This window comes from Epinephelus fuscoguttatus, linkage group LG14 (assembly GCF_011397635.1).
Source record: "Epinephelus fuscoguttatus linkage group LG14, E.fuscoguttatus.final_Chr_v1".
Lineage (NCBI taxonomy): Eukaryota > Metazoa > Chordata > Actinopteri > Perciformes > Serranidae > Epinephelus > Epinephelus fuscoguttatus.
The window spans coordinates 17,148,614-17,176,483 of NC_064765.1; the positions used below are offsets into that span (position 1 = coordinate 17,148,614).

The 27,870-nt window shown below is 40.8% G+C and overlaps 2 protein-coding genes across 5 annotated transcripts; one reads left to right on the forward strand and one right to left on the reverse strand.

Annotated features, from left to right (window-relative positions):
* Positions 1 to 2,178: 2,178 nt before the first annotated feature.
* On the reverse strand, positions 2,179 to 8,181 carry tmem30b (transmembrane protein 30B). Of its 2 annotated transcripts, none has more exons than XM_049595838.1 (8): positions 8,048 to 8,181; positions 7,414 to 7,611; positions 7,050 to 7,157; positions 6,830 to 6,937; positions 5,584 to 5,674; positions 5,358 to 5,495; positions 4,888 to 5,094; positions 2,179 to 3,208 (listed from the first exon to the last, which is right to left on the reverse strand). In XM_049595838.1, exons 2-8 carry the CDS (start codon positions 7,600 to 7,602, stop codon positions 3,030 to 3,032), a joined length of 1,020 nt encoding a protein of 339 aa, XP_049451795.1. In that variant the 5' UTR covers positions 7,603 to 7,611; positions 8,048 to 8,181; the 3' UTR covers positions 2,179 to 3,029. The 2 variants fall into 2 exon arrangements, with proteins under 2 accessions (XP_049451795.1, XP_049451794.1); XM_049595837.1 differs by having other exon boundaries at positions 7,414 to 7,623; positions 8,048 to 8,179.
* A 281-nt stretch (positions 8,182 to 8,462) lies between these two features.
* Positions 8,463 to 25,922, forward strand: kdm1a (lysine (K)-specific demethylase 1a). 3 transcript variants are annotated; one of them, XM_049595834.1, is made up of 22 exons: positions 8,484 to 8,543; positions 9,331 to 9,367; positions 9,964 to 10,257; positions 10,536 to 10,704; positions 10,980 to 11,113; positions 11,218 to 11,296; positions 11,415 to 11,507; positions 11,685 to 11,791; positions 12,107 to 12,188; positions 12,670 to 12,764; positions 13,735 to 13,752; positions 13,942 to 14,084; positions 14,206 to 14,296; positions 16,055 to 16,189; positions 18,394 to 18,467; positions 19,430 to 19,541; positions 19,945 to 20,077; positions 20,170 to 20,357; positions 22,022 to 22,136; positions 22,560 to 22,687; positions 24,483 to 24,629; positions 24,942 to 25,922. In XM_049595834.1, the coding sequence occupies exons 2-22, from the start codon at positions 9,338 to 9,340 to the stop codon at positions 25,140 to 25,142; spliced, it is 2,568 nt and encodes an 855-aa protein (XP_049451791.1). In that variant the 5' UTR covers positions 8,484 to 8,543; positions 9,331 to 9,337; the 3' UTR covers positions 25,143 to 25,922. The 3 variants fall into 3 exon arrangements, with proteins under 3 accessions (XP_049451793.1, XP_049451791.1, XP_049451792.1); XM_049595835.1 differs by having other exon boundaries at positions 8,485 to 8,543; positions 10,539 to 10,704; XM_049595836.1 differs by lacking the exon at positions 9,331 to 9,367 and having other exon boundaries at positions 8,463 to 8,543.
* Positions 25,923 to 27,870: the final 1,948 nt, after the last annotated feature.

Here is a 27,870-nt window from a genome sequence, read left to right on the forward strand (position 1 = left end):
CCGTTGCCGTCAGATTTATTGGCGCAATGGATTGTGGGACTTGTAGTTCAAACGATTGGTATTTCACTTGCTTCGTTGAAGCTGAAAACTACAATACCAACAATGCGGTTGACGAATCAATTGTATTCTCTCTTTTTGCCTTAACCGTGTATGACAGCTAGGGGGAGAAAGGGAGTTGTCTCCGATGATGCAGCATTAAATCAATAAACCTCCTTAAAATACATTTTTTACAACAGTTAATATGAGTAAAGTGACAAACCAATGATATTACTGCTTCAGTGATAAATTACCGTTGTATTTGCCATAATACAGTTACAACCTCTGCCTCAATTTGCCTGGCATGAGCATCAGTGCACTTTTTGATGACTCATGCTATTAAGAATCAATGCATTAATGCAGGGATGTCAAACAGAACCGGCCCACTAGATGACTAGACAAAGAGGTGCTAGATTTCTGGAACAAGTTAAACAATACCGACTTCATATAAAACTTGGCTTCAGAGGCTTTTCCAGTCTGACCTTGTGGTCTGACCTGAAGACAGAACTCTGATATAACAATGGATACTTACTGTGACCATGTTTAAAGATATTGAACATTGTGCAAAATACTGTCAATCTGCAGCGTCAGTTCAAAAGAATCTGTATCAGGAAATATGTGGATAAATGCACACGTAATGACAGGGAGAAGTAGACTGACTGAATGTGGAAAACCTGAGACATATTGTTAAAACTGCACTTGTTTTTCTTAAGACATGTCAGGCTCTTCATCTGTTTTGTAAAAGTATGGACGTCTACAGAATGTAAGTCTAAAATTGTGTTGGTCTGGCCCACCTGAAATCAAATTGGGCCGTATATGGCCCATGAACTTAAATCAGTTTGACACCCTTGCATTAATGCATTATCTGCAATAGGTTATCAGTATATCGCCTACTTTTTCCTTTTTACAATCATCACTTGTGTGTAATACCAGCAAACCAACAAAGTGTACAATATCTACACATCATAATGTGAATTCAGAAGAAAATAGACCCCAGCTCCTCTGACCTCTGTCGGCATGGGTGCGGTCAAGTAGGGATTCACATGCTTTGGCACTGTCCTGCAGTTAAATCCTTTTGGGAAGATGTGGTCCATTCAGTGTCATTTATACTTAAGATAAAACTCTCTCCTTGTCCTCTCATCTGTTTGTTGGGATACAAGGCAGCAGAACTCAGATTGAAGAATGATAGGAAAATTGCAGGCCTGTGAATTTTTGGATCTTCTTGGAATGGAGAGAATGGCTGATTTGATTAATGAAACAGGACATAATCTGGAAGTATATTGGCATCAAGTTATTGACGATGATGATGATGAATTAATGTTATGGTACTGTACTGTTTACTGTACATGTTCTCCCCATGGTACTCCAGCTTCCTCCCACAGTCCAAAGACATGCAGATTAATTGATAACTCTAAATTGTCCGTAGGTGTGAATGTGAGTGAGTGTGTGTCTGTCTCTATGTGTCAGCCCTGTGATAGTCTGGTGACCTGTCCAGGGTGTACCCTGCCTCTCACCCGGTGTCAGCTAGGATAGGCTCCAGCACCCCCTGTGACCATCAAGAGGATAAGCGTTTACAAAAATGGTTGGATGGATGGATGTTAACTTTATATGTTATTTATTTTATTTGTGTCAGCTTGATGGCACTAGAATGATGTTTCTCTGTAAATGTGTCTCAATAATTCCATAAGGGGTGGGCTGTGTTGAAATGGCCTGACATTAAAATTAATCTCCATTCATTCATTCATTGTATTGATGATGATGATGATGCAAATTTCCCCTGCTGTGGGTTTTAGTCAGGATTATCTTATCTTAAATTTGTTAAAATGTTGTATTTATGATTTCTACATATTTGTTTACAAACCTAAAGACCCAGGCCTATCAAAAATAGCAGAGAACCTGGAGCTTGGACTTGAGTCAGCTGAGAAGGCAGATCTACAAGGCCAAAAAGCTTGCAGAATATTATCCTAGATCCAAAAAAACTGAAATGAGAGACTTCTGAAGTCATAATAAAGAAGTGGTTATGGGATAATACTTTGCCTATTAACAACAAAAGTCCACATATGCATAGAAAGGCTAAAAATGATGTAAACATAGCATGACAGTTATCTTAATGTATTTATATGACAGAGAGGAATGTGAAGCTCGGGTTTTCAAGTTTTATTAATAAATAGCAACATGAAGTAAAATCTCTGAAACCATAGAGAGTTGTAACATGAGCTTGCACTGCCTGTACACCAGACCCCTGAGTTAACATCCCCACATTTTATAACATTACTTCCAAGTTAAGCTGCACATCTCCCACAATAAAGTATACATTCTTGTCCAGTATCATATGGCTTATCAAATTGTTTATGGCTTTAACAGTATTACTGACCTAAAAATGAGGCAGCTCATTTTGTGGTGGTGCAAAACACAAATTTAAGAAGTTAAGTATTTAAATGCAGCATTTATAGCCTGAGAAAAACACCCTGCCAGATAAAAAGTATTTTATCCCTTTGTCCACCTGCTGATTCATAGTGGGGGCTTTGTCATAGTACAAATAAGAACATATTGATATATTTACAACAGTGTATTGTCATGATTTTGGGCTTGGCTTGTGAGCAATGACACCTCATTGATGATCACTTAAATTTAAAACACAAACAAGAGATACCTCTGTGCCACTAGCAGTGAATGGTAGGCGACTTCGCAGTGTTTCTGCACTCAGGAGAGCCTAGCGTCATACATGTACCCATATTAGAAGTCATCTTACTTTGCAGTCAATGGGGGAAACTCCAGTGTTGACAAAAACGACACCAGGCTTCTTCAGCTCCTCAGGATACGTCATCATGTCCACAGTAACACATGCTCAAAGATGGAGTGTAGCTCTATACTCCCATTTTGTGTGAGCACGGCACTGTGCTTTCATCACCTCATTGTGTAAAAGGGGAAAAAAAAGAAACAGCTGATAGTGTAGATAAACCTCCAGCCAACCACAGTCTTTGACCAGGAACTCAGTCTTCTTCAGGAAACTTGAATTTGGCATAGACAATGAGCATGACTATGGACATGACGATGCACAGTGAGCCAATCACAAGGTAGGCAATGCCCAGGAACTCGTTCTTGCCTCCCATCCAGGACACATTGCTGAACACCACCTTCTTCCTCCCGTCAAAGCTCAGAACAGGATAGTCTGAGGGACAGAACGTTAAGGATAAAGAGCAAATATGGAAATAAAAAATAAAATGATCCCTTGCCAATACTCTCACTGTAGTATTCAATACACAAAACTGCATTAAGATACTGTATGAATGTTTATGTATGTTTTAATCCATTTATTACTCCTGTACACTTGATTGTTTTAAAATTGAATGTATTTTTTTCAAGGCACTGGCTTCCATTCATTTCAGAAATATGTCAAAATCAGATAGCAGCAGACACAAAACTTTCTTTAACTGTGTAATCCATCCTAGTTACATTATTGTAATGACTTAATGCTGCGCAGACTTCTATTTTTAAACTGCATAAAGCACTAAATGATAATTTTACATTGACAAAAATTTAGACTTGATGTGATCTTTAATGCAGATAGAAAGCAACTGCTGCCTGAAATAGTAGAAAAATACATACAAACAACTTAAGTTATCTGGTTTGCATTAAAATAAATAAGCAGAGATGTAAAGCAGGTCTATTCAATCGGTGGCCTCCGGGCTAAATCTGGCCAAGGAGCTGAGTGGCCGAGCAGACATGAATTAGATATACTAGTATTTCAAAATACGTAAACTACATATTGTATCTGGAAGTAGCCAGCGAGTGAGCCATCTTGCTTCCATCTCATCTCTGTTGAGTTACATACATACAGCACTGATTGGGCAGGATGTACAGATCGTACAAGAGCAACAGTGCCAATCACAAATCAGTGTTCTCTCATGTGACGCAGTTCCGACTGCACTTAGTAGCTTTTCAAAACATCTGTCTTTTCCCAAACAAATTAGCCTGACCTCAGTGGAAAACAAAGAGGTGAAGCATGTGTGTGTGTTGGTTACTGCCACTGGTTCCTCTGCCCTGATAGCATTTATAGCTGTCTGTGCACTTTGTGATGTGCCTGGGTCCGATATGTAAACAAAAATAAAAGTAATACAATAAACATTGCTCTCTTTCACTCCATTAATTTACATTTGTTTGAAATTTGTCATTACCAAAAGCTAACAAAAAGGTTTTAAATAAGCTGCCAGCCCATCTACATTTCCTGGTTTTAGTGAAGTGTATCTGAGTATTTATACATTGTTGAATGATCTAACCTTTAACAGACAGTATGGTCCTTAAAGCAAAATAAAAAATGCCTTTGAGGTATTTACAAAGGCTTTTATAGGCTCCATGAAAATCTTGAATACTTATTTGCCTAGCGCATTTACTTATGTCAGAAAATTTGCCTGTTTTTGTCTTAGCCCAAGGAACTCCTGAGTCATTGTGTTCACTCTGCTCTGGTAAAAACAGAACCACACCCAACCGGTTTAACAAGTTAGACTGTTGTTGTAACACACAAAACGTGACCAATGCAATGGCTGACTCCTTTATGTAGATTCAAATCTTGGTAAATTCTCATGTGGATGGAACAGTGGAAAAAATCCTTTAACCACACAGATGTTCTTCTTTAAGCCTTGATGATAAGGTTTATTACGCACACTAATATGCTGTTTTAAACAGCTATGCAGTGCTAATTTGTGTGATGGAAAAAAAAAAAAGGTTAAATAGGGTCAGAGTGAAAATTATTAAAATGAATTTTCAAACACAGGACTCACGCATAACCTCCCATACTTCCAAGCACCTCCTTAGAATCAGGCCACAATCTGTAACGTTCATAAAGGATACTGTAGGCAATCTCAAGGGAGTAGTTTCCAGCTGGCAGACCCTCTTCGTAATCGCCCTCGGTGATTCGTCGATACAGCTTTCTGAAATCTGGCAGGGCCGCCGTCCTCATCCACACCAAGAAATCTTGATTGATGAAGCCGTTGTTAGCAGGGTCTGAGGTGTCCAACTCATATACAGGCCTGGGCCAAAATATGGGTTTCACTGTACCTGGAAGACAATCATTTTATCGGCTATCATGATTTTCAAACATTATATTAAATGCATGTTTTTATAAAATGTGATTTCACCACTGCACTAAACTATGATACTCCTCTTGTCCAAAATATTCCCTTCAACACAACTCCTTTACCACTTTGTAAAATCCTTGTGAGCACTCAATTCATTTTGAGCAGATTGGGAACCCCTCATTAAACACAATTAATCAAAGCACTGCACAACAGATGGCCAGGTACAGTTAAGTAAGTTACTACCATTGAAAGCGTTCTTCAGAGGTGTGATGCTGGGGTTTCTGTATTTGATGTTGTAGTCTGTCCACCAAGCAATCCCTTTTCCATCGAGAGGCACCTGCTTCTTTCTCCCACTGACGATCTGATACAGCTTAAAGGTGTCTTAAAAAAACAAAAACAAGAATTAATACTTCCTTAACACAGTATTTATACACTTCATTCCAAATTCATTCTGAATGTCCTTACATACCATTGAACATGCTGTTTGCTATTGATCCACATGGTACAATTGGTTTGTCGTTGCTGTCATACTGATATGGCTCACAGGCGTCATCAGGACTCTTCATTAGAGACAGAGAACAGTGTTTTTACTGTACACACCATGTACACTGAAGAAACTATGAACTGTTTAAAGGTCCAGTGCGTAGGATTTAAGGGGATGTATTGACAGAAATGGAAGATATTAAGTATGTTTTCTTACGTGTATAATCACCTGAAAATAAAAACTGTCGTGTTTTCGTTACCTAAGAGAGAGCTGTTTATATCTACATAGCAGGTTTTCGTCCACAGGATCTGCCATATTGCACAGACATGGTTCTAGCTCAAAGAGGACAAACCAAACACTGGTTCTAGGTAGGGTCTTTTGCCTTTTCGCGTCAGCCACTGTAGTTGGCAGCCCCTCCATGACAAGCTGAACAGTGTATGAAAATCACCGATTTTTAACATCAAACTGCTTTATTCTGTGTTTTAATGGTTTAAATCACCATGTCTATTTGGTTTGGAGAGGAGAGACCTCTGCCGATAATTCGGCTCATGGTAGAAAACTACCGAACATCTGGACCTTGAGCTATCTGAGAAAAAAGGTGAGCACACATTAGCAGGTGCTGGGCTAGCGCCTTGCTGTGACAAGCACTGATTTGTAACATGAAACTGCTTTATCCAGTGTTTTTAACAGTTTAATCACCTGGCTGGTTTGTTTCGGAGAGCAAGAGACCTCAGCCGATAATTCGACTCATGGTAGAAAACTATCGAATGTCTGGACCTTAAGCTATCTGAGAAAAAAGGTAAGCACACATTAGCAGGTGCTGGGCTAGCTGCTTGCTGCCACGAGCCAAACAGCGCCAGAGAAACACTGATTTGTAACGTGAAACTGCTTCACCTAGTGTTTTTAACAGTTTAATCACCCGGTCCGTTTGTTTTGGACAGGAAGAGACCTCTGCGGATAATTCGGCTCCCGGTAGAAACCTTCTGATCAGTGAGCACTTAAGGAATTCTAACCGGGAGTTCATGCTTGGCACATTGTAGAAGTTTCAGCTGGTAGTCTCCAATATCCACAGCTAGATGCCACTAAACCCTGTTCCTTTAACCAAAATGACAACCTGGCATATTTGTACTCCATCTTTAAAGTATTTTTATTCCAATTAACAACATATGAATTGTGTCGTAAAAAATAAAACCAGAGTGTTTTTTGTTAATATTCTATGTTGTTAACTTACCTTAAAGTTGTCAATGTCCCCAGACAGCTGGTCACCATCTTTGGACACACTGTACTTTCTGTAGTTTTGGAAGTAGTTGGACAAACCATAATAAAAGAACACAGGCCCCTGTGGAGGAAAACAGAATCACCAGGCCAAATGTCAGAGGCAGGAGTACAGTTCAGCTTAATTACTGATTGTAAATGTGTGTGCATGTGTTTGTGCAAAGGTCCAGTACAACCTTAAAGAGAGTGTCAATGGAGAAGGCCAGCGTGCACACACAGTTCTTGTTTTCTGGGTTAGAGCACTTGAAGCATGGTGAGTTTTGTTCAACCCCGGTGTAGTCCAGCTGTATAAGAAGGAACAAGACAGGTCATTATTCATTATTGATGGCTACAACAGCTATCTCCAGCAGGTGTTACGGGACACCACACCTCTTTAAACTCAGTCCGATTGTTTTAATGTTTACTTAAGGTTTGTTCACTTCTACCAGGTTAATACATTTTCTACTCAGTCTCTTTCTCATTTTTTGCTGGTGACAGCTGACACTTCATTTTCCAGCCTGCCACCTGACTGATTTGTATGTTCAGTGGTCCCAGTCATACCTCCAACACCTGGATGCTCCGTGAGGTGACAAAGAGAGCGACACCAATGCCAATGAATGCCAGGCCAATGACGACAAACCCCGGGATGACAATGCCAGCGGAGAGAATGGGCTGCCATGCAGGAAGCCTCTGCTGGGTGAAGGCAGTGTTGTCAGGCCGGTTTTCTAACTCCAGCTCTTGCTTCACCATTTTTTGGTCCTGTTGGTGAGACTGTATATCAGATTACCAGTTTGTACATGCATGTAGTATAATGTAACATAAATGTATTACATGATAGCCGTAATGGCACTCCCTGTATAACTTAGAATATACAGACTAGGTGAAATGAAGGCTCATTCATCAAGGTCCTATATGAATGAGCCTTTATGATCCCTGTTCTGCCATTTTAAGTGTATGCTCTCATTTTGAGTTAATGTAGGGCATTGCATTTGCAGTTAATTTATTAACAACACAGAATAACCCACCCCACCCCTGAAAGGCTTCATATCACATACACAAATCTTGAGTCTACCACCAGCACCCAGATTAGCCAAAGCAAAACAGACACAGACCTACTTTTAGCTCACTAAAGCGAAATACAGTGATGCACAAACACATATTAATGACTTTGATCTGGATTTTAAGCGTTACTTACACACAGTCAGCTCAAAATGGAGAAACAAAGGAGTCAACAACACGTCGGTATGCTTCCCTGAGTTGTAGGCGCGACAGGGAAGCTCACCTTTACCTGTCCACCCCCACCTTCCCTCCTTACCCATCCTGTTCTTCCTCCGGTGTGACGTCACTTTGTTTGCAGCGCTGGGACCAGTTTTGTCATTTTATCTAAATAAACAGACAATAAATAAACGCTGCTTCCTTGTCACAAACTAAAGGAATCTTTAACGCTTTTTATTTTCAGATTTTATACCAGAAAGACGACGCCAAACTGTGCCTGAATGGCATTTTGTATGACTAAAATTTAAATCAAATAAAACAGATCCCGCCTACCTTTTGATTGACAGTGACATTGACGAATCATTTCGCTGGGTGGTGTTGGGTAACGTCTCTGATCCACCAATCACGTAAGCGTTCATTGAAAGGAGACGTGCTACTGTGCCGTCTTTGTGTTGACATCTTCGGAGGACTGCGAGGTAATATTATATTTTTCAATATTTAATCCTTGCCCTTATTAAAAAAAACAATGCTATCTGGTGTAAGGAAGTCTGCCCAACATTTTGTTAGTTTATCGATGCAGATCTCTTCGGAAGCGAAGCCGGCGGTTGCTTTTTTGCTAGGTCGCACCTGCTACTGTGCCGCTGCTGGTGCTAGCCAGACAGGTCTCATTGTTAGCGGCGTTAGCTAACATAGCATGGTCTCGTAATAAAATTTTGAAAGGAAATCCATTTAGAAGCGTTCTTAACTATATTTACAGTACAGCTTTTGCTTCAGTCATATTAAAAGAATGTATTATTAATCTGAATTATGTGTTAGTCGCTGCTATGAACAAAGCTACCGTTAGCTAACGCAAGCTAACGTTGATAGCCGTGCTACTGCTAGCTTTGCAGTTGACTCGCTAGCTAACAAAAGTCAATTTGGTCAATCACGGGACTACCAAGGGTCTCGTCGCAATGAAGGTGTCTGGCTAATCTACCTGTTAAAATGTATTAATCAAACACCAGGGTTCATACGGGCACCAGATTTGTCGGGTTTTCTCGAGTGGATATTCCTACTTGGCTAAGTCCTGAAAACCACTGAGCTAACGGAATGGTGACACACTTGATGACTGTCTTGCATTGCATTATTCTGTGGATATTTGCCAATAGGTTTTCAAAATATGTAGCTAGGCTAAACTCAATGGATGTAATGTTAAAGGCCAACGTTTTTTGTCTAGTTAGTCCTGTTCGTAATCATATTTCTGGTTCTGTCTTTATTTCTTAGTGTTTGAATGGATATTACCAGGTGCACGGAGAAATGGGTAAAACAAGACAAGGTTACTGTAACCATGGAGATTTCATTTCATAAACCATGACATTCATGCACAGTTAGTGTTACTGAAATCATTCAGCAATGCAGATGTAATTATTCTGGGTGAAGTATCTCCCAAAGCCAGACAGCATTTGGTGGTTGTTAGCCTTTTGTTGCAGGTGCATTCAATGTCCCCAGCAGAAAAGTGACCAGCTGACACAGAGGGGTGTCAATGAATGCTTTTGTCATGAGTTAATTTGTGTGACACCTACTAGTGAGTAGTAAAAGTAACCATCTGGCATGGATTTTGTAGGTTTTACATTTGAAGTATTTTAGGCTATAATTTTCAAACAAGTTTGGGAACACCACAAATTGCACAAACCTCAAATATATTTTTTTGTTTGGTTGTTTGTTTTCTGCACGCACAACCCACACTTCATCATTTTCATCTTTTCTGTTAGGAATATTTTCTTATCTTTTTCTTTTATTACACTTTTTTGAACACTCAAATCTCAACCATTTCCCTCAAAAAGTATTGTAACTTGGGCTGTTGTCTGTTTCGTTTTGATGGATTTCATCATATTTCTGTTCCCCCCTTTTCTTCAGGAGAGGCCTCCAACATCCTCCATGATGCTCTCTAGCAAGAAGTCAGATGCTGGCTCCTCTTCCTCCTCCTCTTCATCTACTGTGGGAGCAGCGGGTGGGGATAGGGCCCCTGTTTCTGATGCCCAGACTGGGCCGTCAGCCTCAGCTGCGGGCCCTATGGATGTAAAGAAAAAGGAGAGGTCATCCCCTAGTGGGGAGCCTGGAGGAGCCCCCTTGCCTCACCAAGCAGGCCCTGGGGGGGCTGACCAAGACTCAGCTGAAGTTCGCAGAACAAGCCGTCGCAAGCGAGCAAAAGTAAACATTTTAGGGTTCTGCTTCCTCCCGCTCTGGGAGGAACAGATGTTGCCAAAACTGATGATGAGTGAGAGCGAAAATTGTAAAGACGAATTTGTTTTAAAGGATCAGTGCGTGCCTCTTCATTTAAGCTTTAGGTGCAATATCAGTCTTAATCTGAAGTCACAGGCTCTCACTTGCATTTGTGTCCCAGTGGAAATTGGCAACAGACTTTATATCTCTGTCTGTGCTGCATCATGTTCATGGTTTTAATGATGCTTTTATTGTGCCTACTGTTGCAGGTGGAGTACCGCGAGATGGACGAGAGCCTGGCTAATCTATCGGAGGACGAGTACTACTCTGAGGAGGAGAGGAATGCCAAGGCAGAGAAAGAGAGGAAGCAGGTCATCCCCCCACCAGCTCCACCACCAGAGGAAGAGAATGACAGTGAACCAGAGGAGCCGTCTGGTGAGTTGGAAACGTGACGCATCGTATCAAAGCACTGAATTCATATTGATGTTATTAATGAAGAACATAATAGAAAGCCTGAGCTTTTCCTCAGGCAAGAATGCAGAGATTCTTCTTCCTAACATGATGGCTGTGTTTCATAGTCTGGCAAATTACCCTGTGTTCAATTTCATTTTGGAGCTCATTGCATATGAATGCTCTTTCTTTTGGTCTTGAATTAATTCTAGATGACACTCAGTACTGTTTAAGAGTAGTGACATGTACATTACCTTTAGGTGTGGAGGGAGCTGCTTTCCAGAGCCGTCTTCCTCATGACCGTATGACATCCCAAGAGGCCGCCTGCTTCCCTGACATCATCAGCGGCCCCCAGCAGACTCAGAAGGTCTTCCTCTACATCCGCAACCGCACGGTAAGCCCCTGTGTAGACACTTTGTGTTAACAAATCAACGACTATGGGATCATTGTTTTAAACATATGTACAACTGTATGTTAATTTATATTAACGTCATACAGCTCCAACTGTGGTTGGACAACCCTAAAATCCAGCTGACCTTTGAGGCCACAGCGCAGCAGCTCGAAGCTCCATACAACAGTGAGACATTAAATTGAACTTTATTTCAAATTTATTTTGTAAACTTTAGTTTCTTTCTGCTAGAATATTGTAGTCGTGCAGAAGTTGAGATTTTTTTTTTTTTTTGTTCTCTTTTTAGGTGATGCAGTGCTGGTCCACAGGATACACAGCTACTTAGAAAGGCACGGTCTCATTAACTTTGGCATTTACAAGAGGGTCAAGCCTTTACCAAGTAAGTTCACTTCATTTATTGCACCAGTAAAACAACACCAGCAATTAGCCAAAGTGATTCATTTCAGAACCATTCAGAAACACTGACCTGAGAATGGTCAGTGGTGTACCTGTCTAGGGACATTGACAACTTTAAGGTAAGATACCCAGTTAATGTTTTCCCTGCGTGTTGTTGCAGCTAAGAAGACTGGGAAGGTTATCGTCATTGGTGGAGGTGTGTCCGGGTTAGCTGCAGCCAGGCAGCTGCAGAGCTTCGGAATGGATGTTACAGTACTGGAGGCCAGGGTAGGTCACCAGCAGGATCTGTCATTTTACATATACCGATGTTTTGGGTTTTGTCACATTTTACTTACTAGCTATTGGTATAAATCATTTTATGATTATAAAAAATAAACTGTATTTTTATAATTAATAAGTGTGAGGTAAGAGCCACCCCCATACACTCTATATATTAAGGTATACATATGTTTTCTAAGGGTTTATATGATAACCAATCGAGTGAACTAAACTAACCTTACTTTTTGTAATTTTATAAGTTTAGAATTTTGACAAGTTTACCAAGTTATTGTAGAAATAATGTGACTTATTTTTTCCATGCAGGACCGTGTTGGAGGCAGAGTGGCCACATTTAGGAAGGGGAACTATGTTGCTGATCTGGGTGCCATGGTGGTGACAGGACTGGGTAAGATTCAGTGATTTTTTATGTGAATACGAGTTAGGGTAGCACCAGTACACCATGAAACTGTATACCAGGGTACAAAAATTGATGTTTATCATACCATGTACATTTGAATGAATAAAAACTGGATGGAGGATCTCAAGTTTGATTTATAATAAACCATTTGTTCACCAAAAACAAATGTTTTAATTCCTAAAAAGCCATTGTACTGATAATAATGATAATTCTAATTATGTAATATTATATACTGTAAAATTGTGATTGTTTTTTTGTTTGTTTTTTCCTCTGAGAAGGTATCATACCTTAAAAATCTTACACTGTTTCAGCCCCATACTGAAGTCATTTACAACAGTGACAAGTCAAAGCATCCTTTAATAAGTCAGATAACATTTCTCAGAGGCTCCACAGTTACTAAAGTCTACCTGTAGATGGTGTTATTGTCCATGTATGTGTGTCACTGATAATTGTGTGTGTGCCTGTTCAGGAGGGAATCCCATGGCAGTGATCAGCAAGCAGGTTAACATGGAGCTGGCCAAGATAAAACAGAAGTGTCCACTGTATGAAGCCAATGGCCAGGCTGTGAGTATGACATTTCTTAATTGGTAAACTGAGTTGGCTCTCGTCCATTATGCTGCTATTGCCAGGCTCCTCAGGATGTTTTCATATTAAACAAGTAGATGCAGAGATGATTAAGTATTTACTGTAGCTGTCAAAGGCTATATATTCTGTTGACTGTTTTTTGCAACAAAAAATCTGCTCTGAAAGCCAAGAAATTACAGTGTGATAAATGGCAAAGAGGTTAATGGCAGCTAGACCATGCATGTGATTTATTCCAGCCATCTGCTGCCTAAAAAATATGTACCTGCTTCAGTCGTTCTGACAGTTTTAGCGATGCCACAGGTCATGTTCACTTACAAACATCTGCATTAGATATGTGTGCCCAGATTACATTTTTAAAACCCAGACCTTGTGTTGTTTACTTCCTTTACCCGAAGATGTTTACTTATGCACAAGAGTTCCCTCATGGCATAGAAGTGCTCTGTGTTTGGTTTTATAGTTGTTCTCCAAGCCTTGCTATTGTCCTGAGGCAGAGATCTGGTTTTCCATGAGCCACAAAAGAGCACAATGAACGGTGGATCCATTTAACTGCTTACCCTTGCGTGTCATCAACAATGGCTCCAGTTCCTCTCAGAGCAAAGCGCACTAGAAAACAGATATGGCCTAATGTCATTAGATTGGAAATAAACAGTGTTTTCCCTTTGCGTTTTTGTTCTGTCTGTCAAGTGGCAGCAACAGTAGTAGGATGTTTAGGTTCATGTGCGGGGCACTTCCATTGAAGTAGAGACTAGCCAGCAGGGCTCTTGAAGCATCCACATCATGTGTAATTGGTTTCCTCCTCTGCAGGAAAAGGCAAATTAAATGTACATGTTTTAGCTGGTGAAAACCTGTTTAAGGTTACAGATGTGTTTACCTAACATGTTCTCTCTGTCTCCCCTTCCCTCTTGTCTCTGCAACTCCTCCATGTTCGTCCTTTGGTGGACTACTCAAGGGTGAACGGTGCACGAGTGTAAGTATTGGTTTGTTTACGTCATACATTCCCCACCAATGCTTTCTCTGTTTATAGAAGTGAATTAGTGGGTTAAATTCTTGTCCCAGTAAGAGAAGAAATAGACACTGGAGTGATGTATAAATGTCATCAATTTGTCATTGGAGTGACCGATGGTCCAACGGCCTTGTTGTTTGATTGTGTGTCCAGGTGCCAAAAGAAAAAGACGAGATGGTGGAGCAGGAGTTCAACAGATTGCTGGAGGCCACCTCCTTCCTCAGCCACCAGCTGGACTTTAACTTCCTCAACAACAAACCTGTTTCTCTGGGACAGGCCCTGGAGGTGGTCATACAGTGAGTATGGCACACATGTGGGAGATGGTGACACGTGTATCCTGTACCCAGAGAAGAAATGTATACACACAAATAAGCTAATCCCAATCTTGTGTGTGTGTGTGTGTGTGTGTGTGTGTAGGCTGCAGGAAAAGCATGTGAAAGATGAGCAGATAGAGCACTGGAAGAAGATTGTGAAGACTCAGGAAGAGCTCAGGGATCTTCTCAACAAGGTGAGGACAAGTAAAGTTGTTTTGCTGTCAAGTTGGTGCTTCCAGAACAGTGCTACAACACTTGAAAGTGTTGAACTATCCTTTAAGACGACTGACAGGGAAACCTTTAAAAGTGACAAAAAAAACTTTTCATTTTCATTTTCTTCTGTCATGTTTGAATCGAGACAAAATAATGGACGTAGCCTTCTGGTCTGATAAGTGAAGCCCATGCCAAGTGCCTCAAACCTGCATTCTGTCTAATGGCCAGCAGGAGGCGACCCCACTGGTAGCCAAAATAAGTCAACTTGTATAGAAGTCTATTAGAAAGTCACCTTACGTCTCACTTGATTTATTACCTCAGTAAACATTTTCCTAATGAGCTCATGGACTTGATGGTTAGTTTCATGTGTTCATTTTGTAAATTATTGTCCCATTCAGAGTAAAATAATCAATAAAGGCTACCTTGGCTACCTTGTGATTGACAGGTTCCTACCATTGCAGCTTGTCAATCAGGATAGAGGTGAAGAAAAAGAAACAAGATTGGGACAGCCAAAATGCCAAACCCAAGGATTCAAAACAGTAGCTTACATATCAGTGGGTGACGTCACAGTGGCTATGTCCACTTCTTTTTTGCAGTCTATGTGTCTGAAGGAAAAAGAGAAGGACTGTCAACATTTCATTACTGCTCAAAGTTGGCAAACATCTGTCAGTTAGCTTGTCAGTTATGTTTGCTTAATTGGGAGAGAAATTAGAGTATGATGGATGGATGGAGTACGCTTCTTGTAAACTGGTGACAGAGCTGATGGCAGTCTTAGAGTGTCGTTACTGTAAGAAAAACAAGCTTTAGACTGGAACGTTAATGGTTTCAGTTTCAGATTGATGTGCAAAATTTCAGGCACTCAAAGCCGAGTCGCAAGTTGACCCTAAATAAGGCAGTAAACCTGACTCAGAAGCCAATTATGAGTGTTGAGTTTCAACAACATAATCACTTTATTGATACTGACTCTGCGTTCTGAATCACATATTTCTTCTTTTTACTTTCAGTAAGTGCTGCAGCTGTCTTTACAAAGCATCCGTCTTGAACTTCGACCCTCTGGCTCATAAATCCATTGCAGTCTGTAGTGGAAAAATTTGCAGAGAAAAGAAAAAATATGCGATTTCGAACACAGCATATCTTAATGTCAGCACTTAACGTTACCTTAGAGGTACAACAAAATGCTATTCTATGAGCTCACCAGAGATGGAGGTCAACCTGGAGAGCTCTGCTGTTGTTACTCTGCAGTGTATGTAGTTTCAACTTTTAGGTTAGAACTGCATACATTGTGGAATTTAACATGCAGTATTATTTGCACAACAGTGACGTTGCTAATGTCATAGTTATCTTAAACAGTTCCTATGATTACTATCTATTCGACTGGTCATCACTCACTTGAATGCTCTGTCATCCATCATTGCGGCTTCTGTCAGATGTCAGTGAGCTGTCAAGCTGTCAGATGTATGCAGCTCAGTTGGTGTGACTGTGCAGAGGATTGTGGGTCAAAATAGCCAGAAAAGCATGCTAGCTTACATACTGCAAAATGTGACCGAACGTAGTAGAGCATCCTGGTATTTTTGGTGTACTGCATTTGACATATTTTGTATTGGGACATACTATTTTTTTTTCTGGCATACTCACCAGTATTGTAGTATGGAAACTGGAACACACAGTGAATTTTCTTTCCTTTCATCCACCATCATCTTCTGACTTCCTTCCTCTCTTTCCCCGTCTCTCCTCTGTAGATGGTGACCACTAAGGAGCGGGTGAAGGAGCTCCATCAGCAGTATAAAGAAGCCAGTGAAGTCAAACCACCCAGAGATATCACAGCTGAGTTCCTGGTGAAGAGCAAGCACCGCGACCTCACCGCGCTCTGCAAAGTGAGCTCAGGCACTATTTGAGAAAAAGAAATAGAGATGTGATCATCAAACAGCTGAAGAGTGACAGGAGAAAGTTACAATAGAGCTCTTACATCATTTTACACTTCGTACAAATATTTACAAGCTGTGGGCAGTTATGTAGACAGGTTGTCATCCAGAACAGACTCCTGTGTGACTCTTTCATTACTATCAGGCTGCAGGACTTAAAATACTCATGTCAAGGCAGTTAAGTTTAAAGCTAACTATTTCCAACTGTGTTTGTGGTGTTGTGGGTGTTACGTAGTGACTGATGCTGTAGTTTGAACTACTTTGAAGCAATATCATGTTTCCTTTGTTGATTATTAGGTGTACCTGCAGGTCAGAAGGTTCGACCACCACAATTTGCAGGACGGAAACATTTTATTTAAAGATCAAATCATTTGCAGTGGTATTATAATGCAGAAATACCAGCATGTAAAATGGATATTTTACGGTTTACTAGGTCAGAGTGGATGCCTGACAGAATTTTAATGCCGTGCTCTCTAAGTAAACCAGACAGGCTGTGTTTAAGTGGTTTAATGCCTCGGTAGGATGTATTATTAGAGCGAGCGCTGCTGTTTTATTTTTGCTTCAGATAAATCACCTCCACTACTGCTATGTGTGTATTTTAGAAGGAGGTTTCAGTTGGTTTAAACACAGCTGGTGTCTGAGCTGAATTTGTCTGCGACCCATCCGCTGTTTGAGAAACCACTTGAAGGCTTTTGAATCACAGTCTGACTTTCTGTATGTCTGCGGATGTACACACACACAAGACAGAATGAGCATTTAAGAGTGAGTGAGTGAGTGTGTGTGTGCGCTCATGACATGCATGACTACACCATATAACAAGACTTTAAGGCTGCGTCAGGATATTTATGCTGGGATATTTCCCAGTATTCTTGCCGTTAGTAGTATTTTCCCAGGTCAGCTTGCCGACTAGCTCGGAGGCATCATTAGGATGTAAATTTTTCTAGACTTGACTCAGTGAAGCTGTGTCCTGGGGGCTGACGCCGTAGGTGGTATTACCAGACTCCATGTTGCTGCTGTAGTTGGTTCTGTTGTGGTGACCTGATGAACAGGTTGAGTCAGCCCTTTCCGTCAAGACTGTGTGTCCTTTCTACATGACCTGAAACCCTCTGGGTGTGTACCTTGGACATACACACACGCACATGCATGCAACACATGCTCACCTAGTTAGAGACAGGGCCCCTGAAGTCTGACAGCACTTCAGTTTGATGTGAAATATCGTTATATAATTGTAAAATGTTAGCACAATAGCAGTACTGTAAAACGAAAATACATCTTAATTAGGGCTGCAACTAATGATTATTTTCATTATTGATTAAACTGCCGATTATTTTCATGATTAATTGATTAATCATTTTATCTTAAAGATGTCAAAATAGTGAAAAATGCACATCACAGTTTCCTAGAACCCAAAATGACATCTTTACTTTGTCCAAAACCCAAAGACTCTTCATTTACTATCCTTCATTCATTCATTTTCTGTAACCGCTTGTCCTGTTAAGGGTCGTGGGTGGGCTGGAGCCTATCCCAGCTGACAGTGGGCGAAAGGCGGGGTACACCCTGGACAGGTCACCAGACCGTCACAGGGCTGACACATAGAGACAGACAACCATTCACACTCACATTCGCACCTACAGTCAATTTAGAGTCACCAATTAACCTGCATGTCTTTGGGCTGTGGGAGGAAGCTGGAGTACCTGGAGAAAACCCACACTGACACAGGAAGAACATGCAAATTCTGCACTTGAGGAACCCTCATACTCTCATAAGTGACCAAAAAAAGGGCAACAAATTGTCACATTTAAGAAGCTGGAACCATCGAATATTTGACATGTTTGCTTTAAAAATGACTCCAACAATGAATTGATTACCAAAATATTTGGTGATAAATTTTCTGTCGATGGACTATCAGTTCATCGTCCAGTTGGTACACCTCTAATCTTAATTGTGAGATGTAGTTTAAAATTGTCAAGACGCTGATAAAATATGCCAAGTAGTTTTGCTTCTCAATTACTTTAAGTTGTAGCTCATAGTTTCAATTGTGATAAATATTGATGATCACAAATAGTGAAAAATAAAATAATTGCTATTGTATCAATATTTCTCAGCAGTGATGCATGAGTTGCATCTCCTCACTGTCTGCCTGTGTCCCTGTGTAGGAGTATGATGAGTTGGTGGAGATGCAGGTCAAGCTGGAGGAGAAGCTGCAGGAGCTGGAGGCCAATCCACCCAGGTAACTAATCCATCTGAAGGTTCAGCATAAATCTCCTCAACTGCTGCTGCCACTCCTTCTCTTTTAATTTGGTATCGCTTTAGTTAAAATGCACAGTAGAGAGGGATGCGTGTGTTGTGGCTTTATATAATCATCTGTCTTTTCTTTGCATGCTAATTTTCTTTTGTTTAATGGTTGAATCACTCTTTATTTAATCACAATTTATTATGAGAGGGAAAATATATACCTTATTTATATGTGCTAGTGTAGATATATCATTACTGGACAATAGTAAAATAACACAAAACATATTTTTGTTATTCTTCCCAGCTCTGTTTTGTCATTAGAGATGTCGGCTTGTATTTCGAACATGTGTTTCTCTTTGGTAAACGGTTGCTGTGCCCCAGGGCGATCCAAAGACATTTTTTTCTCATCAGTAAAACTTGTATATTTGAGAACCTGAGGCACAAATATCCCAGGGTGTGGAAAGGTTCAGTGTAATGAATAACTGCGTGAAGCACTTATTTGACTCCAGCGAGGAACAGAGTTAGCAGCAGCTTGTTGGTCTGCTTTGGATCAGTGTATTAGCCTGTGATGTAACTGCTGCACATCTCCAGAAGACTTCTTTATTAATTGTTCTAATCAGGAGCCATCCAGACTAAGTATGCTGGACTGGTTTTTGTTGAAGCAATATTGGCTCATGTGCTGGAGTGAAAATAGTTTGTACTTAGAGGTAATAAAAGATAATTGCATGCTGGAGGCCCGCAGCCCTTAGCAACACAAGTTTACCTGTGTATGTCCTGTGGCAATTTGCCAATTTTCTTTTTAAAGTTCCAGTTAATGCTATGTTCAAATATGTATTATGACGTTGGCACCAGTTTGAGTTAAGCTCTCACTTGTGCATGAGTGAACCCGTTCCTCTGATGCTTGAATAGCTGTCAGTATGCATCACAACATCGCTTTCCTTCCTTTCTTTCCCACAGTGATGTTTACCTGTCATCCAGGGATCGGCAGATCCTCGACTGGCACTTTGCCAACTTGGAGTTTGCCAACGCTACGCCCCTCTCCACCCTTTCACTCAAGCATTGGGATCAGGTATATACACATACCTATTTTATAATGTCATAAGCGTGTCGTGCTGACAACGGTCTTGCACTACAAAGACCCTTGGGACTCTTACGGTCACATGTGCGTAACAAGTTCTAGTTAGTTTGTTGGGGCGGCAGTTGCTCAGTCCGTAGGGACTTGGCTTGGGAACCGGAGGGTCGCAGGTTCAAGTCCCCGTAGGGACCGAGTATGGAGCATGGACCAGTAGCTGGAGAGGTGCCCATATAATGCATGTATAGGTCCTGTTTATGCATGTGGGTGTATTTCAGGCCTGTGTGTGTGTGTATATGACGAGAGTGGAAAGAATTTAATTTCCCTTGGGGATTAATAAAGTATATCTTCTTCTTAGTTTAACTGCCTCTGCCATAACATGTTATTAATTTATCCACAGGATGATGACTTTGAGTTCACTGGCAGCCACCTGACAGTAAGAAATGGTTACTCTTGTGTCCCCGTGGCCCTGGCTGAAGGCTTAGACATCAAACTAAACACAGCGGTGCGGCAGGTCCGATACACAGCCTCTGGTACGTTCTTCCGCCACTTTGGTTTTCATTATCGATGTTCTTATGGATGCACAGTGTCCGTTTAAACACTTCTTCATGTGTTCTTTCTTCAGGCTGCGAGGTGATCGCAGTCAACACTCGGTCCACGACCCAGACCTTTATATACAAGTGCGACGCCGTGTTGTGCACCCTTCCTCTCGGCGTGTTGAAGCAGCAGCCCCCCGCTGTGCAGTTTGTTCCTCCACTGCCTGAGTGGAAGACGTCTGCTATACAGAGGATGGGCTTTGGCAACCTCAACAAGGTATGATGTTTAGCATTTATCAGACAGAGCTTCAGTACTTCTATCCCGTTATCCCTATCCAGTTCACCAAACTTAAGGATCTCATTCTGATTTGTCCAGACTCTAGTTGTAAAACTTCAACACATTTGATATAGTCAAGACAGTCCTGAGTATTCTGACGTTTAAATGGGAGGCCAGTAGGGCTGCCACTAACGATTATTTTCATTGTCGACTAATCTGTCGATTATTTCTTCGATTAGTCGACTAATCATTTCATCGAAAAATGTATTAAAATGTTGAAAAATGTCGGTCTGTCTCGCCCAAACCCCAAAATTTCGTCATCTAATGTTTTGTTTCGTACTCACACCAAAGGGTTTTAGTTCACTGTCACGGGAGAATGTGTAAAGCTGCCAATATTTGAACGTAAGAAGCTGCAGTAAGAGTATTTTGGGGTACTTTTATAGTGCTTTTCTATAAAAAATGACTCAAACCGATTAGTCGACTACTAAAATAGTCACTGATTATTTTAATAGTCGATTAGTCATCGATTAGTCGACTAATCGTGGCAGCCCTAGAGGCCAGAGACTTTAGCGCTAACCCCCGTCCACTCGGGATGGGCAACATGACTAAAATCTTGAGTTAAAAGGACTCATAACAGCAAAGCTAAAATTCTTTCAAAACGGAAGCTTAAAGGTTCTTGAGAACAATAATTTCAAGTGTTACAGGTTTCTGTATTTACAGCTTCACGCTCCTCCCCCTGCCCAACTCTTGTTACTTTGCAGCTGCAACATCACACTCCAGAACAAACAGAATCCAGCCATGAATAACTCAGCAGTAGAAACAGTAATGCCAGATCTCTGCCAGTTGACACATTTCTGATGTCTCATAGTATATACCGTCATATCGCCCAGTCCTACCACCCACTACAGGACAAGGTGTGCTAAGTGTGATTGTCACATGTTGTGCAGTCCAGTACAAACCATCCAGTCTTGAAATGAGTAACAGTGTTCAAAGCAGAGTTCAAGTCAGGTTTTAAATCATGTAGTGTGCTTCCAGCAGGACTGAGGGTTTTATTCCTTCGAGAGACCTCCTGTTTCTCGTTCTGCTGCAGTGTCCTTACGCTAGGAACTTGACCTTCAGTGGGAGAGCGCCAAAAAGCAATGAATAGTCAGAAAATGATTGTGTTCCATGCCTAAGGGGATTCTGCTGTATCCTGGCTTACATCTGGGCTCAGATTTAGGATGGAGAGTTGGATCGAAAGGGTGGCATGGGATATGTGTGAAGTATAGGAGTGTAGAGGCAGTCAGATGGCGTGCAAATGAAAGGTGCTTTTTTTTTGCCAGTGTGTCAGTAATCCGATCAGAGTGCTCGCTCTGCGTCACTCCTGACCCATCAGCTCTCGCGCTCTCTCTCTGTTGCCGAGCATCATCTGCAGCAGAGTAGTTTATCTCCTAATTCTGCTGCAGTACTGAGGAGAGTACTGCATTATTATGCAATCTGAGCTGCTACTAACGCTGAGTCTACAGCAGAGGGCGCTGTATCCTTCACACGTTCATATCTATAAATGATGGAGGTAAATGTGTTGAACCTGAGATGTGCTTCAACAGGCAGTGGAGCCTTTGATTGAAATGAGCACTGTGATTGTTGTGGGAGTGTTCTTACGTTGTGCTCCTCCCTGTCTGAAGGTGGTGCTGTGTTTTGACCGCGTCTTCTGGGATCCCAGTGTCAACCTGTTTGGTCACGTCGGCTCCACCACAGCAAGTCGGGGCGAACTTTTCCTCTTCTGGAACCTCTACAAAGGTGACGAGATGCCTTTTAGTTTCACACTGCAGAGCGATGTGGTATTGAGACATATTTCCTGTCAGTATACGCCCCTTTTCTTCTCTAACACATTCCAGGATGTGTGTGAGGTTTTGATGCTACAAACATTTAATCAAATTACATCTTTAAACTTTCACCTCACACTGTCTTCTTACTTTAAACTTGCACTTACCTGTTGGCTAAATGTAGACCTTACTCACTCTAATAACCATATATATCCTACATAAAAAAACTACCTCTGCGTGGGATTACATACACGGCATACTAGTTACCTGCAATGCTTAAATAAGAAAAACATGATTTGTCCAAAAAAAAAAAAAAAGCTCTTGAAAGCATCAAATTAAAGTGTCTGATCCCTGCATTCATAACAAGTCTCTAACATCGTGCCTTTGCTCTTTTCAGCCCCGATCCTACTTGCTCTGATGGCAGGTGAGGCCGCTGGCATCATGGAGAACATCAGTGATGACGTGATTGTCGGACGCTGCCTGGCCATTCTCAAAGGAATATTTGGAAGTAGCGCTGTACCACAGGTAAACCATTTGTGCTTCTTTTGTAAACTCTTAAACAGATAGCTGCATATGTGTGCTGAATCTGTAGGCAGCAGGACAAGATTTTGGTATCAGAAGCGTTTTGGTATTGGTTTATAGTTCAAGTAGTAGAGGTGTGGACTCAAGTCACATGACCTAACCTCAAGTCAACCTGAATCAGACTCTTAAATTTGATGACTTTAGACTCGACTTAACAAAAAAATAAAATGTTTTTTTTAAAAAGTATTTAAAGGATGATCTGTATAACAAGAAATGTCCTACAAATTCGGAAAGAGAAAGTTATAGACAGTTTTTCCAATATGATGACATGATATGATGATGAGTTAAATACAAGACAGGACAGAAACAAAATTCATTCTGTTGTGGTACTGGTTAACAGTGCTGTGAAAATGCAGTGTCAGCGCAAAAAAAAAATCAGAACAGTTGCACCCGCTTTAACAAATTTTAAAAAAAAAAACAATTTAACATAGTATTTCTCTGTCGTTAAAATGACGTTACATTTGGTGAAGAGTGTTTTAAGACTTGAGACTTACTTGTGACCTGCAAAAAATTGACTTGGTCCCACCTCGGCTGAGTAGTACTAACTTGTGGCATTGTAGCGACAGGTAAAAAGTAAGGGGTGGGGGAAAAAATTGATAGAGCATAGTATCGCAATATTTTTGTGTGACAATATTGTATCGTTACATGCACACTAAGTATCGATTTTTTAAAATTATATCAATTATCAATATACAAATGAAACTTTTGGTATCCTGCTGAAATAATATAATAAGAAAGTTATTTATTCGGTTTTTGCTGCAGTAAAACAACTGAAGTGAGATGAACAGACTAGTTTATTTTATTCAATAAAACTAAATATGTTTTATCGCAACATTCATCATATTGTAACATTAAAATCGCAATGATATTGTATTGTTACTTATGTATGGTGATATTATCGTATAAAATGGCCTCTGGTTGATACCCACCCCTAGTAAACAGTGTGTTGAGAAGCAAACACATTATCTGAAATGCAGTCGCAGAACACATCGTCTATCATCTGACGATAATTTGGCTTTATATTAGCTTTTTTTAAAAATGTATTTATCTGCATTTATTTGCAAATACCTGTTTAAAGAGATTAGCGTAAATGACCGGCATATAAAAGAGGAAGTTTTGGTCCGGATATCTGCATGCTACACCAGAGTGTCTGAAACATTGGCAGTTGCCCCCAGAAGCTTATCGTCATTAGACTGTCACAGAAGATGCAACCTATTGCCTATCAAAGACTCACACACTTGGGTGATATTTCCAGTCCAAGTTGAGTTTTTTCCTTTTTTCACTTTTAGTTCTACTTTAATTTAACCCCAAGCCCATGTACCAAATTGTATATTCCTCTGGAACATGATGTCCTCACAATTAGACATAGCTGGCAGTTCTGTTCAAATACATCTGTATTATGTTTGTTGTTTACAGAAAAGTAGTGGTGGGTTATATTTTCTAAGCTCCATCATTAGTGTTTTCTCTGGGTTTTCCACTATTTTGAGCGGAATGTCAAGTCTGTTCCTGAGTCGACCCCCATAGCCAGCAGAACTTTACACAGCGAGCAGAGCACATGTGAAAGTCGTATCCAAACCACCCGTCATTATAAATCATTTGCTTATGGTTTCGAATGGGATAAAATCATATGCATGGAGGCCAGCGTTGGAACTGTTCGCCATCCAGCTGTTTACAGGTCCCACTAATATCATCATGGAAACCCCTAAGAAGTATGTGTTGTTGTTTGTCGTCATGGCAGCCAAAGGAAACTGTGGTCACTCGTTGGCGTGCGGACCCCTGGGCACGGGGCTCCTACTCGTACGTCGCGGCAGGTTCTTCGGGTAACGACTACGACCTGATGGCGCAGCCTATCACGCCTGGACCTGCTATACCGGGAGCCTCACAGGTACATGCACACACACATTACAGAATCATGGTGTTGAGTTCGTGTTTGGGTGAGAATGTGTGTGTGTGAGAGAAAGGCATCCCAGCCTGCCCACCATACTTAACCAAAGCAAAGCAGAGCAGTCTGCTCCCCACACAGATGTTTTAAAGTTGGCACACTGATTGAGTCATATTTATGTGTTGACTGATTAGACCTGGCAGCTTACTACCACACTTTTTGCTTTTCTCACCAACCCCCTGTTTGCTTTAATTCCCCATCATGTTGGGACAACCCAGCCTCAGTCTCAATGTGGCTTTTCTTTTTCCTCCTCAGCCCGTCCCTCGTCTCTTCTTCTCCGGGGAGCACACAATCAGGAATTACCCCGCTACAGTTCACGGCGCGCTGCTCAGCGGGCTGCGCGAGGCCGGACGCATCGCAGACCAGTTCCTGGGTGCCATGTACACACTTCCCCGACAGGCCACTCCCACAGCTGCCAGCAACCCTCAGCAGGCTCAGCCCACCCCCAGCGTCTGAAATTGACTCTCTCAGTTCCTGTAGAAAATATAAAAGTTTACCGATAAACTCTGACATTTCTGTTCGTCAAAGGAAGTCCCTGCAACACTTTGCATCATCGCCTTTACTCAAGTAATTACAGAAAATTTGTATCCTGGCTTTAGGTATGATGTTTAACGTGGTTGCTCAACTGGAGCATTTCGGTTCCTCGGACTTGTTTTTGTGACTGTTTACATTTCCAGCAAAATAAAGAGACATGTGTAACCTACTACAGAGACTCGGGCTACGATCAAGAGTGACGATTAAATCCCATTTTGTTACATAGTAATCTAATCTAATCATTTATGTGTGATTTCCCAGTCATAAAAATCAGAAGCATGGCATTATATTCAGAGCGATTCAGTGTGTTTGATTTCTTTTTGAGCTTGTCTGCAAACATCTATTTATGTGCCCTCGCCTGAATCCTAAATGTGTACACACAACCCAGAGCCAGATATATTGTAAGACAGATGACCAACTCAGTAGCATTGTTTCAAACTCAAGGCCTTGTCTTGGTTGTCTTCAAGTCTTAACACATAGCTATGTACTGTAGCTGTATGCCTCCTAAATTTACTCTCTATCATTTAGGTTGCAGAGTGTAGTGAATATAGTTTGTATTAAAAGCTGAAAAAAATGGCGGATATGTTGAAAGATTTGTGAATGTTTTTTGTTGCCATAGCAGTTTAAGTATTTTATTATGGTTGTCATCACATACTTTTTTATATTGTTGATTGTTTTGTTATTAAAAGAAGACAAACTGTATCTCGAGATCAGTGTGTTCTTGAAAATGGCGTGTGTGCAGATTGTTAACACAACAAAGTGCTTACTATGTGGAAGCAATAAGAGACATATTTGAATTTTGATAACTGCTGTAGAGTATTAAACATTGAAATTTAAATTCCACTGTTTATATAAATTTAAATATTTTACTCTGAAAAACCATGTATCTGAATTTGTGTTCTGAACTCACTTCTTTGACACTAATGTGAAATTTCTTGATTTGCAGTTTCAAAAGTTGAATTTCAGAAATTTTTTTTGTTCACAAATTCAGATCCAAAAATTTTAGTTCCATAATTTGAAACATTAGAATCACGTTGCACAAATTTGAATGGTCAAAACTCATATTCAAAATTTTAAACAAAACAAACAAACAAAAAAAATCAAATAGAATATCGGTCACTTCATTTGTTAAAAACATTCAGGCTCAGTTGCCTATCCAGTCTAGCCTGGAAATCCAGACTCAAATCTAGAGAGATTTTGAGTCTGGCCCTCACCGATACACCCTAACCAAGGGGTGGCACTAACTGAGGCATATTAAATGCTGCCACACGTTATTGGATAGCTTTTATGCTTTTGCCTTATCCCGTCGGCAAAACGGCAAAAACTTCTATCAGATAGACTGATCTGATTGGTCCAATAGGCGATTCAATGGGCTCTGCTCATTGGGGCCAGATCCCCGTGCAGAGCGAATTCAAATTTGCTAGGGGCGGGGCATCTGGATTTTAAGGTTATATCCAGTCTTGAGGGGCCGAGAATTTTTTCAACTTGAATTTTTAGGCCTAAATTTGACCAATTCAATTTGAGCAACCTGAATCTTTTGTGTTTGTTTGTTTAATGAAACTTGAATTTTAAGATCTGAATTTGAACATTGAAAAAAAAAAAAAAACGTTAAATTTTCTTTTTTTAAAATTGCAAATCAAGAAATTTCTTATTTTCATTTCAAAGACGTAAATTCGGAACCAAGCAGCAACCTCCAGGCCTGAAAAATAAAGCAAACACGGAAATGCCAAAAACTGCGGTTCCTCTCATGGCCTCTTGAGGCTGGCTCCAGAGGCCAGTCAGTCCCCATAGACCCCCATGTTAAAATGCCCAACCTAACAACAGTAATAAGTATGTTTACAGCCTGGTACAAAAACGCTTTTGGTCTCTATAGCTAATTTCCCCCTTCATGACAACTGTACTTTCTTAATGTATTTTTTTTATGACTCACTCAGTTACTTTTTATTGAGGCTTAAAGTTACCATAATTTGGGGCAGGCAGTTCTTCAGTGACAGGCTGTCGGCCAATAGTGTTCTTGGCTTCTCAGTCAGATCCACCCCTCGCTCCTCCACAACGACAACTTCTTGTCCAAATATGATCATTTCAAGCTCCAAAAAAAAGTGCCGATCCTGAGGTTACGTCCATTATTTTGTACAGTCTATGATCAGAGCAAATAAATTCAGATGCACGGTTTTCAAAGAATTCACTGTTGTTTAACTTTACATATTAAGTAGTCAGTGGCTGTTAAAATAATCCTGTGTCTTATTTGTTTCCAAATTCCTGTCCTATCACCTGTGGATGTGTTGTCTGCACATGCATGTGCAAAAGTAACACGGCTGCTCCTGCTCTGACCCTCCAATGACCCTCCTTTATTGCAGGTCTGGCTGCTTCCCAGGGTCTGTGGCACTGTGTATGTGTGTGTGAGGGAGAGATGAGGGTCCCTGGCAGCAGCTCCACATAGTGGGGGATCTGATGAATGAGGGGGGAGATTAAAATGGTCAACCATGAGCTATGAGCTTCTCTGTGGCGTTGTATTTCAGGGCTCTGTGCCCCTCTGTTTCCATGCACTCTCGAGCGTCACAGGCCTTGTTTTCCCCCAGAGATGCGGTTATTATTATCGTGACCAAAGGAGATGTTTGATGTAACAACAGTAATTTGAGCTGGGGTTTTG